Below are 14197 nucleotides of genomic sequence, written 5' to 3'. Positions count from 1 at the left end.
TTAAGTCTCAGAAGAAATGAATAGAAGATGACAGTAAATTGTGATGCTTACTGTCCTGGTAGGTCGCTGCCAGTTCAAGTCCCTGTTTTGTGGTGAACATGAAGGAAGTCAGGGGACAACTGCTTGCAGGAATGGACGAGAGGCCGGCTGTTGAACGCACAGCTGGATAAAAGCAGGGGATCGATTTAGACTGGGCACACTCAATTTGGTCCAATCGAGTTTCTCGATAGGCGTCCAAGCAACCATCGACCAGAACAGGATTTTTGGGGTCCAGAGTCTACAAGAGAAAAAAAAATGTATCCAGTGACAAGTTCTGGTCAGGAGAGCACAGTAAAGTGAGGACTGTTGCTGATCCTACCTTGTTGCTTAGAAAGATCCCAGACTTCATCCAGCACCTCACGTGAGCTTGTGGAGAGAGAAGCTTCCAGACGGTTTGACTCTGGTTGAGGAGCGGACCCCTGCAGATCTGATTCTTTGATTCTCAATGACGCCCAATCTTATTTCTTAACTCAGTTTGCAGATTTTGGGCAGTCTCCAGCCACACATGACGCTCCAGAGGCAGATGACAGTCTACACACACTTCATCAAGGTTTATCTGACGCGCAACACCACTGCAGGTAGGTCCTCAGATTTCCATAAAGATGTAGTGTTATATATATATAACGTTATATTATTCCAGTAAATTTTTTTCACACTGCTCCTTTTGTCATACATGTAACCATTTGTTAAATGATTTACTAGCTACAAAGAAGCAAGAGAACACAAGCAACACATCAGGTTATATAGATGCTTTATAATTAGCTGAATGAGGATTTCTGTTAGCATTGTATTTTTATTTAGGTATGTCCTAGTGGTCTAAGATGCAGACAATTTTTAGCTGGAGATCTTATCCCCCCGAAAAATAAATAAATAAAGATTATAATAATAAATTGAGCCTGTAAACAAAAGGTCTTTCCAAAGGTCATCAAAGACGCATAATCTGGGCACAGTGAATATGTTTCACAGAATTCCACCAAATAGTTGTTAAGACATTTTACTCTGGACATACTGTATAGCAGCACCATTAATGTGGCTAAAATATAAATACTGATGTGACTCATAAACCATAGCATCATTGCTGTGATGTTAGATATCAACAGAACTATCATTCTTAGAAAATAGGGTTTCTTGTACGGGTTGCATACATAAAGCATACAGTAAAGTTAAATTTGTGTGTTTTTTTGTGATTCAGACGTCAGCTGCAGCTTAAACATTAACAACAGTGGAGAATGGCTGCAGAAGAACTTGGGAGGTTTCTCAGCCCTCGCGTCCTTCCAAGACCTGCGGACGCTCTATCCTAAGTTTTCAGCGGTACTTCCTGTTGCCTTGTGTTTCCTCTCATTATGTTTTTGTTTATTTGCTTGTTTTGGTGTGGTTTTGTCTATGTCGTACATTTATTTGTCTGTGTGAACACGCAGATGGAAGCCCTACCACAGCTGACAGTCAGACAGCTGGCAGAGGTGTCCGCCACACCTGGCCAGCTCACCGATCCTGCCCAGGTTACCATGGTGACTAAACACATCCCCGACCAACTCCTCCCTGCCTTCTTTGATGATTACTCAACTGCTATCCTGGTGAGTGTGAAAACACAGATTTTCAAATAATATCTTGTCCTTGATTGTTATCAGGAAGCAATATTTTAGTCAGCGTAAATAACATGAACTTCTCTAAGGTAGAATATATTGAATGACATGGGAAAAGCCTCATATCATCAACAAAACAAAATGTTACACTTTGGTCAAGTTACACTCACAGAAATATAGAAGAAGGTGCAGTTAAACTGGCAACACCTAACTAAATCCTATTTATAAAACATCGTGTTGCTCTGCAGAAAGATATAATTCTTAAGTTTAAAACTTTCTCTGTATGCTTGCTTTTCCTTATTTTGTCCTTTTCTCTCTTTATGCAGGGTCATGAAAACATGTTCCCGCCTGCGGTGAGGTCAGCCATGTTGCAAGTTGTGTTCGATCGTGCAAACCTCTCAGATCACTCAGTAGGGGATTCAGTTGTGTTGCTGTGGCTCCACAACCGACTCTCCCCCCTGCTGGTCAACCTGTCACCGAGCCATGTCGCACCGTTCTTCAACATACTGGCGGGAAGAAACTGCAGTACCAAGCAGCAGGGGTAAGTGTAGAGCGAAGAGGACCGAGTTAATGATTATTTTACTGGAATCTTGTTGTTTTTGTACCTCATCTCTAAAGTTGCCTGTATGTGATTCTAGACAAATATCAAATGTCAATGAATGTAGCCAGACAGCAGACACAAAAATTTTTTATTTCCTTATTTTTTTATTTCAGAGTCGAAGGACTGAATTCAACAATCTCCTCGCTCAGTGAAGTTACACAGCAAGAAATCTACAATCACATCATTCAGACTCTCAAAGGTAAGGAAAACACACTAAAATGCAAATAGTAAGTAAATAGTTTTGGGTGGTAACACGTTACAAACACATACTCTAAAGTACCATTTATATCCCTCTGATATACAGTGGTGCTCTGTGTTTCTTTACTTTGAAAGAATACAAATTAAGCTGAGGCTTTTTTGGGTACATATTATGGTTCATAAAATGTTCAGTAATCTCTTTTTTTAAACACTTGATGGTGGTTTACAGCAGGGAAATTATATAATGTTTGAAACCAGATCTACAGCCTTAATTTTGACTCTGCAGAGCCAAGTTTTGACAGTCGATTTCTTTCGCTCTCCCTCACTCTAGGACCAATACCTCTCCAGTGCTACGGTGACAACTACAACCAAAGTTTCTACAGTTTCTTGGAGCGCTCATTCGTGGGATTCCAGTTCCCCAACCTGACCACCTTCCTGTCCCTCATGCCTGTCAACAGGACGCATCAGGTTTGTGTCCGAAAGTAAAACAGAGGATTCAAAGAAAGTTAAGGAGGGTTAGTTTTTAGAACTCGAGTTGACGGATGTAAAGATGACTTATTTAATGTTGGTTGTTCTTCTAGCTGGTGAACTCCATGCCTCCATCAGCTCTTGGGGATTTTCTCCGTCGCCCTGATGTTGTCGACAACGATGCAAAGCTCTGTGTGATCTACGACAACTACATGCAGACACCGTTGTTCCTGGAGACTGTATGTCCCACACACACAAACACATAAATAAAAAGGCAAATACATATTCACGATATAATAACTTTACTGTGCATATTCACTACAGGAGTCTCTCCCGGCTGCGGTGCGGCGGCCCACACTGCCTTGCGTCTGGCCCATGGCTCTCAGCAGCTCTAAGAGGTCAGAGGTCAACGCTTGGTTTGACCAACGCCTCCAGAACTACTTGGTCTTCCTCACTAAGAGTCTGATCAGCCCCAATAGCACAAACACCACCTCCTGCCTGGCCTTCCAAAAGCTGTATGTATGGTTGTCACAGCTTATAGGTGTTTTTTGTATATCGTGTCATTTTTGGGTGTTTTTCAAATCGTGTTTTGGTTTCATTTTGTTTTACAGCGTTTCAGTTCTTGGTGAATACAACTACACTGCTGCAGACTTTACATTGCAAGATGTGTTCAACACCATCAAAGCCTATCTCACCTCAGGTCAGTCCTCAGAACAACACAGACCTACAGTAGTGTAGTCTTTAACAGCGTTTACAACTAAGCAAAGTTCTTTCTAGATTTGACAACTTTTAGGAACCCTTTAGTGACAAATCTAGCAAGGTTTTGGGCAGACCTTAACTCTTCTCTCGCCAGTATTCCAATCAGCAGCCAGATAGAAACTTGAATGAGCTGTGAATGTGCTTACCTGGCGACCAACCACGATCCCCATTGTTTGTTGAGGAACTCATTTGTTTCTTGAATATTTAAATTGTAATATTGTTTACAATAGAGTTTATTGTCAGTCTATACGACAACCTCCATAAACGGTTTTTGAAATCAGGACTAGATTCAGACACATAATGATGATAGTAACTTAAAAAATGACTATAGCTAATGACAAAGCGAGAGTCAAGTATATAATTAGTTGCGTGATGATGTCACGAATATGCATCATCTAGCGACATTTCAAGCAGGCTCTAGCTACTTTGCACTGATCTTTAAAGCAAGTCAGTGTATCGTATCTGTGACAAGCGTGGGAAAAATGCTCAAACAAAGTGTAACTGTAGCACGCATAGAAAAAGGTAATAAAATGAGCAAACAGACTCAACAATGTCAATCACAACTGCAATATCTATCTAAAGTTAACAAATATTAGCTAACAGTAGCACTTCTAGTAATACCAGAGGGCTGTATCAACCAATTCTGAGTGTGTTTAATTTAACACGTGTATTTTGTTAATTTATTGATTTCAACTTAGAGAAATGTTCTATTTCTTTTTTCACACACAATGAAGTCCCTTTAAAGGAGCTGATAGCATTATGTTACATTTTAAACATAATAACAGTGTCACATGAACAGCTTTATGTATATAATAGTTACCCCAAATAAGACGTTTTCATTAGCTTTTCAGCTCTCAGCTCTCTGTTATGATTTGTTCCCCTGTCTTTCTTTCATCCTTTCACCCTCTGGCTTCCCTCAGTAACATCTTCCATGTTCATATTTGTAATTTGTTGTAGTACCAACTTTGCCAAGGTGTTACAATAACAAGGACCCAGAACTAAACTCTACAGCCTGGTTTGCTGAGTACATCGGCCCTTTCATGCCTTTCCTGACTCTGGAGGAATTCCAGTCATTAGGATCTGCACAGGTACTGAACCCAATGTAGGAAATCTTAAAAAAACAGCTCAGCTTTGTTTACTGGGATTGAAATTGAGAAATAAATAGTCAAATCTTTGACTACAGTGTTTATACCCCCTCTCTCCTCTCTGTAGGATATCCAGGTGTTCACAGTGAACCCTCTGAACATTGCCCTCCTCAACCACTCCGCCTTACCTCCCAACCTCACCAACTACTACACAGAGCTTGTTTATCTACAGGACAGCAACTTTAACCCCCTACTGTGAGTCATTGCTGTTTTACCCTTCAGCCACAAGCACACAAATACACATATGAACAATACTATACTATTAATGTGTAAACCGATTCTTTTGTCTATGTGCAGTCTTCCTCTGTTGTGTCGGTGTGTCGTTCCTGGTCCAGCATTCAGCCAGCTAACTTCAGAAGAAAGTATAATAGTTCTGCACAACCTGACCACTCTCTGCACAGACCTGGACCCACAGGTAATAAAAACACATGCAAAAACAGAACAGAACAATTTAAATAACAATAATAATACATTTTATTTATAGAGTGATCACTGGTGGGAACCCAATGAGGGATCGTGTCTTGGTAGACTTTTCCTGGTTAGTCTGGATAGCATGAATTTCAGCATGTTACACCCTCGTAGTGAACCTCCTCAGTGTTGAAACTAAATGTTTTGGTACCTCTGGGTACATAATTGTCAGGTCTGAATGGTAGGGGTACAGAAATGGACGTTGAATAAGAGATTACATTGCCTCAAGAAGCCTTTGTACACAAATATTCCTCTATGTTATGCAAAAATATAATTGCAACCGACAAATTATTCACTTTTTCCTCTGAACTTGTCATGTTCTGCAGATTTCTGCAGCTTTGGCGGGTAACCTTGGTGACAGCATTGATGCCACGGCCATTTCTGCCCTTGGCAACGAAAGCACCGGCATGTCCACTGGTCAGATCGCGATGATAAAGCCTCAGGACCTATTTTCTTCCCTCAGCATCCTCAGCAGTGTTTTGGGCTGGAACGAAGGTCAGGCCAAGACCATTGTCCTGTCTCTGATGTCTTCAGGGTTGTTCCAGGTAGCTGCTGTCTGTCAGTCTGTGTGTCACTGTATTGAACTTTGATTTGATTTAAGATGCTATGGCTGTGTGAGCACAGCATTCAGAATGGAGCTGTCTCACATGTGTGCTGCTTTTATTCTTTTCCATCCCACCAGATCAACAGTGCGTCGTCGTTGTTCCAGCTGGGCTCTCTTGTTGTGGGTATACCCTCGACAACGTTCAACAGCATCAGCGGCTCTCAGCTGATTTCTGCATCCAAAAATCCATCATTTCTGGGACACTTGATGACCGCTCCACAGATCGTCCAGCAGACCTTTGTTACTCAGGTATGACTTAGGTATTATTTCTGTTACAGGACTTGTATGATAAATTAAAGTAAATGAGTGTAATGAATGTTATTTACATGGTCCAAAAACAGAAAAAAATCCAATTTATACAACATCTAATTTAAGAGAGAAACAAGAGAGAAACTTTACAAAACGTAACAAAACTAGACATACAGTAGATATCATATATACAGAGTATATAAAAAAACAATGGTAAAATTACAATATGGAAAAACAGAATTACAATATTAGGTCATTAAAGTAAAAACCTGAATAACAAATATGGATTTGAGAGAATTTGTAAAATGAAAAACCTGCCAAGACATACAGGTAATTTGTGTCACAGCATTGGGGCACATGGATCACTTCAGTCTTCCACTTTTAACATTAAGGCAAAGTATGAAAATATCCTATGAAGTTAGTTAGTACATTTAGAGCTTAACTGTCCACATTGTAGAAAAAACTTCATCACATAGCATTAAAAAGCAATATATTGTAAATGTAACCTTCAAAACATTTTTTTGTGAAAAGATAAAGACTACAGCTGTTTGCGAGATCCCCGAACCAGAATGCCTAGAACCAACTATCATGTGATGTTTAAAGTCCAAACATTACTTGTTTTGTCCCAGTTGAATGCTAACTGATGCTACAAACGCCAGAGGGCCTGATTGAGACCACACGCAAAAACTTGTTTGTCTAATTTGTGTGAAGATGGAGAATTTAAAACACCCCCTGAAAATCTCCTCCAGCAGTTTGACCTCTCAACGTGCTGCAGTGATATAGAGATCATCATCAACATCACTGTTGGTTGTGGTTGCAGGAGTAAAACACATGCTAGGTGTGATCAGACTTTTAACGTAATTCCCACCTTCTCACTCAGATCATATCCGTGAGCAACAGCAGTGAGACGATCATAGAGAACGTTCCAGATGATTTGGCCACTGAGATCCCTCGTCCTCTGCTGTTGGGCTTCTCAAATACCTTCAGCTTCATCAGCAGACTCAACAAGAAGAAATGGAAACGGCAGCAGGTAGGGGGACGCAACACTGAAACACACACTTTTGTTCTGAACACACCTACTTGACAGTATGTCGTTACACACTTTGTGTTTCTTTTTAGGTTGAGTTGTTCTTCAATGTAATAGCAGTGGAAACTGCGACCGAAACTCTGGGAAGTCCAAACAAGTGAGTTTTGAAGACGTTTTCAATAAAGCAATTTTACACAAAATACCCGTTCAGAAAATGTCCTGCAGGTGGGTTTCAATTCGTACAAAAGATAAAGAGAGTGTATATGTGTGTGTGTGTGTAGTTTGTCATCCTCAGTGCTGCAAGGGTTCACATGTACCGGAGTGAGGACCATTAGTAAGGTGCAGATCAAGAAGCTGATCAAAGCCTGCCGGAGGAAAGGCAGGGACAAGGTCACACTGGTGGAGACTCAGGTGAGAGAGCGGCCGAGTGTTTGTGTGCGAAGGTCATCACTGCATTTCTTAACAAAGTCACTAAACTGCAGTTGAAACTAGATGTTTAAGTTATACCTAATGTGGCCTAGACACACATTTATACAATTAGAGAATGTAAGAATCGATACAATGATGATAAATGAAAAAGTTAAAAAGCATTATTCATTTCCATATAAGCCACAGGAGCCACCCGAGAGGGGCTAAAGAGATGCATGCTGCGGCTTAGTGGAACAAAAAAGGATATTTATACAGAATTGATAACAGTTTTTGCTCTTTTCACCAACAGTTGACATGCATGTACAACTACATTAAAGTGGACTCAGAGGCCACCAGCTTCAACCTCTATCCTCCTGATATGCTGCTGTACTATGAGTGAGTTTAGAATGATTTGATGAAATGTTTTTGTTTAAAAAACTTAACTGTCAGAACGGTTTGTATGAGTTACTGTCTCTCTGTCCCTCCACAGTTACTCCCTGGTGCCACAGGCCAGCTGCAGGTCCTATTTTGAACAGCTGGCGGATGCAGACTTCTCCATTTTCTCCTCCACCCTCGGCTACAAGCTGACCGCTCTGTTTGCTAATGCCAGGACCTGCCTGGTGAGTCCCCAACAGCAAACTCATAAAAACTTCTCAAATGTTTGCTAAATTCTGTATTCAAGTACCCTGTTGAACTAAACTGATGATTTTTTAATCTTCATATATGTCCACATACAAATAAAAGTAAAGTGGGGATTATTTGATTGACTTTCACAGTCTGTTTCGACATCTAGTTTTTGAGCTCCAATCTGATCTTTTATTTAACATGGAGACCTAAAATACATCTCTATACTATACTCTATTATTACTCTATTAATATTAAAGATAAATGTCAGTGTGTACAGCACGGTGTCAAAGCAAAACTTTGTTTTAGATGTTTAGTACTTCATCTGTAGATTAATTTCTGTCCTCTCTTTCTTTCTTTCTTTCTTTCTTTCTAAGGGTATAACAAGCACAAGTTTGACTGAGGACAATATATCAGTGTTGGGAAACATGTGCTGCACTCTGGATGCGTCCTACATCGAGAACTCTGATCCGTCCATCTTGGAAAAACTCAAGAACTGCCCATCCCTCACCACCAATCAGGCCGCCGCTGTTGAAACTCTGCTGCTGAGCGGAAAAACACCGTACGGGTGCGTCAACAGCAGCAATACATTAATTATCAGTTATACAAATCCTCTTTAATGCATGTCCTTGCAGTAAAAGCAGATTTATTTCGTACCAGCAGCCTTTGGAGTAATTTCCTCCATAAAATATGGGTTTTTTGTTTCAATCTCAGTTTGATAAACTCTTTTTTACTATGTTTTCAATAACCAGAACTCCATCAACGTGGAATGAACAGACTCTGAGGGACCTCGGGATGTTACCGCTGTATCTGACTTCAACCTTCTATGACAACTTCGACAAAGTGAGTCACACATGAATACGTCTGGCGTTGGGTTGAGGTTGATGATGTTTTTTTTTTTTGTTGAATGTCTGTTTTTTTTTTCTTGTGAGCAGAAAACAAAGCAGCGTTTTTTGAGATACTTCCTGACAGTTCTTAAGAGCAACAGAGTGAGCAGAAACATGAGGAGAAGGATGAAGAGAGAAATAAGAAAATCCATTAAGAATAAGTCAAAGCGGTCTATAGGTGAGTCTCCCTCTGTTATCTGCTCTGCTCATTTCTTCTCTATGATTCTTCTCCATGATTATCTATAATTAACTGTTTTAACTGTGTTTTTTTTACTGTGTTTTAGAAAACGAGTGCACCGTAGGAATGATCAGCCAGGTGACCATCAGCGATGAGACGTTCCCCTTCAACTATGACGACATAACCCAGTTCAACTGCTGCCTCAGAGCCACCACTGTCAAAGACAACTTGGATGCAATCACCAAGAAGGTGGACGAGGAGGAATACCTCACCATTGTTCTCAGCAAACTGAAAGAGGTAGGTGGCAGTGAAAAGACCTTTTTAAACCGAGCAATAAAAGTTCAGGCTTTTTGGCAGTGGTGCTGGATTAATCACTATATTGATACAGCAGAAGAACAAATGTTGACCACCATGCTTTACAGAGAGATGCCAGTTACAGTTGTGGCCTAGACCAAGAGTTTGTTTGTTAAATCCCCAGCAAGATAAATCTGGCCCCTCCTTCATTACCACCACTGAGTAGAGTTGTAACAATACATCAGTAACATTGATTTATATCGTCATCTTTACTTGTTGTGGTAATATAAACAAACACTGCTGTTATGAGGTTAAATAATTTCAGCAATACATTTAAAAAATCATATTTTAGTTCCTTTCGTGACTTGATATAAATGTTACTGATTGATGTGTTAATGGCCAAATATGATATCACCTCATATCTCTTCGTATCGTGGCAGACTCTGTGATATCTGTAATATCGTATCAAGTTGAAAGATTAAGCAGTATACTCCCTATTGCTGTTTGCATTTGATGAACAAGTATGGTAGTTAAAAAAGTTGGACTATAGAATAAATACAGTACCTACATAATACATATTAACACATAATAATGCACCATAAAGAAGGCCTTTGGGAATCTGATGTTACACATTAACAAAATCACATTTAAAAAATCTATATAAACAAATCAGGGTAAAAATCAGTTTAAGAAAACACCTGCAGTGCAAACACTAACCCTCAACTTTCTCTCCATTTTCATTTTCTGTATCTGTTTAAAGTTAAAACTACACAGAGAACTTTTAAACAAATCATCTCCTTATTTTTCCTCACATAATTATAGGCTTATTCTGCCAGCTCTACCATCCCAGAAAGTCAGGTTCAGGTCTTAGGCCCGGCGTCCCGTGTGGCCACAATTGTTGACATCAACATGTGGGTCATCACTGAGGTCGACACACTCTCCTCTTTGATGGACTCGTCGAACGGGGAGTGGGACCCGAGCCTGGTGAGCAAACAAGTAAATAAGTGAAGTGTGTTGTGTATGTGTGCATATACGCTTGTCTCATCAATGAATGTTTCCTATGGTCCAGGCTAAGGCCATCATCTCTAAGTATCTGAGTAAGAAAGGCAACAAACTGGGCAGTGCTGAGCTCAACATCATCGGAGGTACCAACCTGTGCTCCCTGGACGTTGATGTTTTGAAGAACATTTCCCAAGAAAGCCTCAAGTAAGAAGTCAGGGTCGTATGTGTGTTTGGAGGATTGTTACACTAGTATCATGACATCTCAGTCCAAGCTGAGTTTGCTTGTTGTAGTTGCTTGTGAAACAACAAGTTCACAGTTCAACTGCTGTTCATACCTGGAAGGCTTCAAAGTGGAGGTTAAATCAAATAAAAAACGATTTAAATGCTAATTCCTTCATTTATATCAATTTAGCAAATACAATTTTTAAGAATTTGCTTATTTTGCGTTAATAATGACAGTATAATAAAAAATAAGAAATTCTATGAAAATTGCAATATTTTTAATGCATTATTGCACTCACCCTTACTCAAAATCACATTTGATTTCATTGCTAGATAACATATTTATATCTTTACTAAAACAAGCACTTAACTGCCTCATCTTTAGGAGAATATTTACTGTAAATTTAAATGTTGACAAAACTGAAAATATGTTGAGGAGTTTTTTTCAGCCCTGAAGTTTGTCTTAAGGTCATGTTATGAGTGTAGGACAGCCTGTATGTATCCAAAACCTTGCTTTTTTGTACAAAGTACTAATTGAAGGCAATTCATGTTAGTTCATCCACATTTTTCTAATTTGGAGTTTGGCAGCTGTACAGTCACAGGACAATGTGTACAGTAGAGGGAGAGTGTGTACCTTAAAAGAGAAAAAAGTTGCATAGTAGTAAATAAAGTTAAAGTTAGTTGTATTAAGCTCATACTAAAACCTACTACTTCAAGTTTTGGGAAAAATATTTATATGAACCAAATTGCCAGAAAGCAAATATTTTATTTTAAGGGTAGTACATAATTTATTAAAAGACAGAATCATAATAAAATTGACCCCTTTATAGATTAAAACAATAAAGATTTTCGAGTGAACTTTTTACTTACTTACTTTACTTAGAGAATACAATAGAAAATCACCCACAATCAGAGCTTCCTTAAACACAACATTTCAACCCATCGCAGGTCTTCTTCAGGCAGGCTAAATGTAATCGGGATGATCTGACACACATGGATGTGATTAAATCATTATGATGTTACTAAAAGTTTAATAAAAGGTTCAAGGAACTCTTGATTACAGTGTGTGGGTACTTGATTATTGTATTCTATTGATTTTCTTGGTATCCTCTTCCCACTGAGGTTTTTTTTTTTTACATGTGCACATGGTTATTCCTGCCTTTTTCTCGTCTCATACTCGGTGTGTTTGTGTCTCCTGCAGAAACGCTGATGCACTGACCCTGTCCAACTGCACCACGGAGCAAAAGAAAGAACTGTTCACCATCGCCGTACAAGCCTTTGCCACAAGCACACGCTCTCAAACTGTTCCTCCTACCATCTACCAGCTCATTCAACCTTACCTTGGTAGGCACACACACACACACATCCATACTGCATGCTGAAGAACTTCATTGTCAACTGCCAACAGTTGACAGTGATCTCACTTTTAATTCTTTTCCTGGCCTGCAGGGGGTGCACTTTTGGCCTATGTCAAAAGTTTGGCAGCCTCCAATATCAGCATGGATATGCCAACCTTCACCAGCCTGAATGAGAGCGTCTTACTGGTCAGTAAATTCAATCCCCCATCTATTACATTGGAAGCATGTTATAGATAGTTTAATGGCCAGAAGGAAGAGAATGTGAACCTCTCCTTTAAATACGTGTGTTTATTTTCACAAGAATAATAAAATTTATCTTCTCCGCTCTCCCTAGAACCTGTCTGTCACTGAAGTTCAAGGTCTTCTTGGCACCAACCTGCCGGATTTGAAGTCCTATGAAAACCAAACGCTGGTACAGAGCTGGATCCGCTCGCAGCGTCAGTCAGAGCTTGACACGCTGGGAGTGGGGCTCGTGGGAGGCAGGGCGGACCCCATCACCACCAACTCTCCTGCTACTACAACCTCATCATTGACAACTACTGCTGGGTCTGGATCCAGCAGCTCCACAGCAGGATCAGGATCTTCTACCACCACGGGTGAGTACTGAAAAAGTCAAATATTCAGGAAACAATTTACTGTTGAGTGTGTGAATATGGAATATCTAAGGTTAGGCAGCTGCACTGTAGTTATAAGATTTAAAGTTATAATATGTCATTTCTGTCGTTAGGGGTTCTCATACATCCAAAGTTTGATGATGATGTGTGAATTGGTGTGGGATCGTGGGAGTGGTTGTCTTTGCTGTCTTTGCAGTCAGCTTCTCCCTGTTAGGATTCCTTCAGTCTTTATTTTACACCGGGTGATTAATATCGCTAAAAACACTGAATAAAACCAGTTTCACCTTAAAAATCGGTGTTTCTCCGGCGCTGTTCAGCAGACAAAGGAGGTCCCGGAGGGCCTGCCATCCGAGCTGCTGCTGATGAATTAAGATACATCCAAGACATCCTTCATCTGGTTAAAATATATTATTAAAAAAACAACCAATATCTTAAAAGTGTATCACAAAAATAATGCTTAAAACTGGATACAAAGTCAGTTTCTGGCAGCCACAAAGCCAACACAAAGGAATCATATTCATATTCATATTATGGAACAACAATGACACTAACTGCTGATCTCAGTTAACACTTAATCATATTATATATATATATATATATTATATTGTATATAATTGTAAATCTAGTGAAGAATATATTCAGTGTTATTGATCTCTAAAGTGAGTTTGTTCTGTGTTTGTTTCAGGTAACAATGGCGGCCGCATCCGAGCAGACGCTGGCTTCTCCTTCCTTGCTCTCCTCGCACTACTCGTCGCTTCTCAGCACATTCTTGTATGAAGAAACACATAGGTAATTATTATAACTGATCCACTGATTGAAGGAAATACTGTAAAAGAGCTGATGCTGACAGCCACAGTTACCTCAAACCATAAGTGACTTAAAATTGTATTTGCTACAAGCTGAACTGTTATGATATATGTAATGTGCAATAAGAATGTAGTAGATGTGAATAATGTGTTCTTTATTAATTGATCCTTTAAAGCCTTTTCACATTTACTTGTTTTACTTATCCACTTGTTACAATTATTAAAATGAAGGGTTAACAGAATAATTAAGGGTGAGAGTTTCTACTGTATTTGTGTTGATGTAATCATGTGTATCCACTGTGAGACTTTACTTTCTTTAAGCAGGCTCACCCTGAAAATGCCCAGAGCTGTATGAGATTACAAAAAATCTAATAAATGCACATTGTATGTAGCTGCACAATCATCAAAGCTCATCTTCTGCTGTTATTTGAAGGGAATAGGTTGTCACAGAGGGTCACATCACATCACCTGTACAGTAAAACCAACAACAAACTTAGCCACAACATCAAATATGTGTGATATAAATGAAGTAAGTCTGAGCTGTACCATCTTTTTTCCAGTCTAACTTTGTAAAGTCCTTCAAGGAGCCAGTAACTGAATATGAGCAGACGTGTAACATTGTCAGAGGCAACCTTTATTAGTGTCAGATTCAGTATAATTACA

General features: G+C 39.5%; 1 protein-coding gene across 1 annotated transcript in view; it reads left to right on the top strand.

Annotated features, from left to right (window-relative positions):
• LOC118326408 overlaps nt 1-13937 on the top strand; it is a 26486-nt gene extending 12549 nt beyond the window's left edge. Inside the window, exons 8-36 of the mRNA XM_035659399.1 lie at nt 514-617; nt 1232-1350; nt 1458-1613; nt 1949-2163; nt 2337-2422; nt 2753-2889; nt 3003-3128; nt 3214-3404; nt 3501-3589; nt 4606-4736; nt 4861-4988; nt 5091-5208; nt 5588-5806; nt 5944-6114; nt 6995-7144; nt 7234-7298; nt 7423-7552; nt 7860-7945; nt 8040-8169; nt 8551-8741; nt 8926-9016; nt 9109-9238; nt 9345-9535; nt 10355-10516; nt 10602-10738; nt 11958-12100; nt 12206-12300; nt 12449-12710; nt 13414-13937. Coding sequence (XP_035515292.1) covers nt 514-617; nt 1232-1350; nt 1458-1613; nt 1949-2163; nt 2337-2422; nt 2753-2889; nt 3003-3128; nt 3214-3404; nt 3501-3589; nt 4606-4736; nt 4861-4988; nt 5091-5208; nt 5588-5806; nt 5944-6114; nt 6995-7144; nt 7234-7298; nt 7423-7552; nt 7860-7945; nt 8040-8169; nt 8551-8741; nt 8926-9016; nt 9109-9238; nt 9345-9535; nt 10355-10516; nt 10602-10738; nt 11958-12100; nt 12206-12300; nt 12449-12710; nt 13414-13505 — 4045 coding nt within the window. The 3' untranslated portion in view covers nt 13506-13937. The remainder of the gene's footprint in view (nt 1-513; nt 618-1231; nt 1351-1457; nt 1614-1948; nt 2164-2336; nt 2423-2752; nt 2890-3002; nt 3129-3213; nt 3405-3500; nt 3590-4605; nt 4737-4860; nt 4989-5090; nt 5209-5587; nt 5807-5943; nt 6115-6994; nt 7145-7233; nt 7299-7422; nt 7553-7859; nt 7946-8039; nt 8170-8550; nt 8742-8925; nt 9017-9108; nt 9239-9344; nt 9536-10354; nt 10517-10601; nt 10739-11957; nt 12101-12205; nt 12301-12448; nt 12711-13413) is intronic.
• Nucleotides 13938-14197: the final 260 nt, after the last annotated feature.

Source organism: Morone saxatilis, unplaced genomic scaffold, assembly GCF_004916995.1.
Source record: "Morone saxatilis isolate NCDOM2014 unplaced genomic scaffold, NCSU_SB_2.0 Contig17, whole genome shotgun sequence".
Classification (NCBI taxonomy): domain Eukaryota; kingdom Metazoa; phylum Chordata; class Actinopteri; family Moronidae; genus Morone; species Morone saxatilis.
Note: the sequence above shows the minus strand (reverse complement) of the source record. Positions and strands in the feature narration are given on the sequence as shown.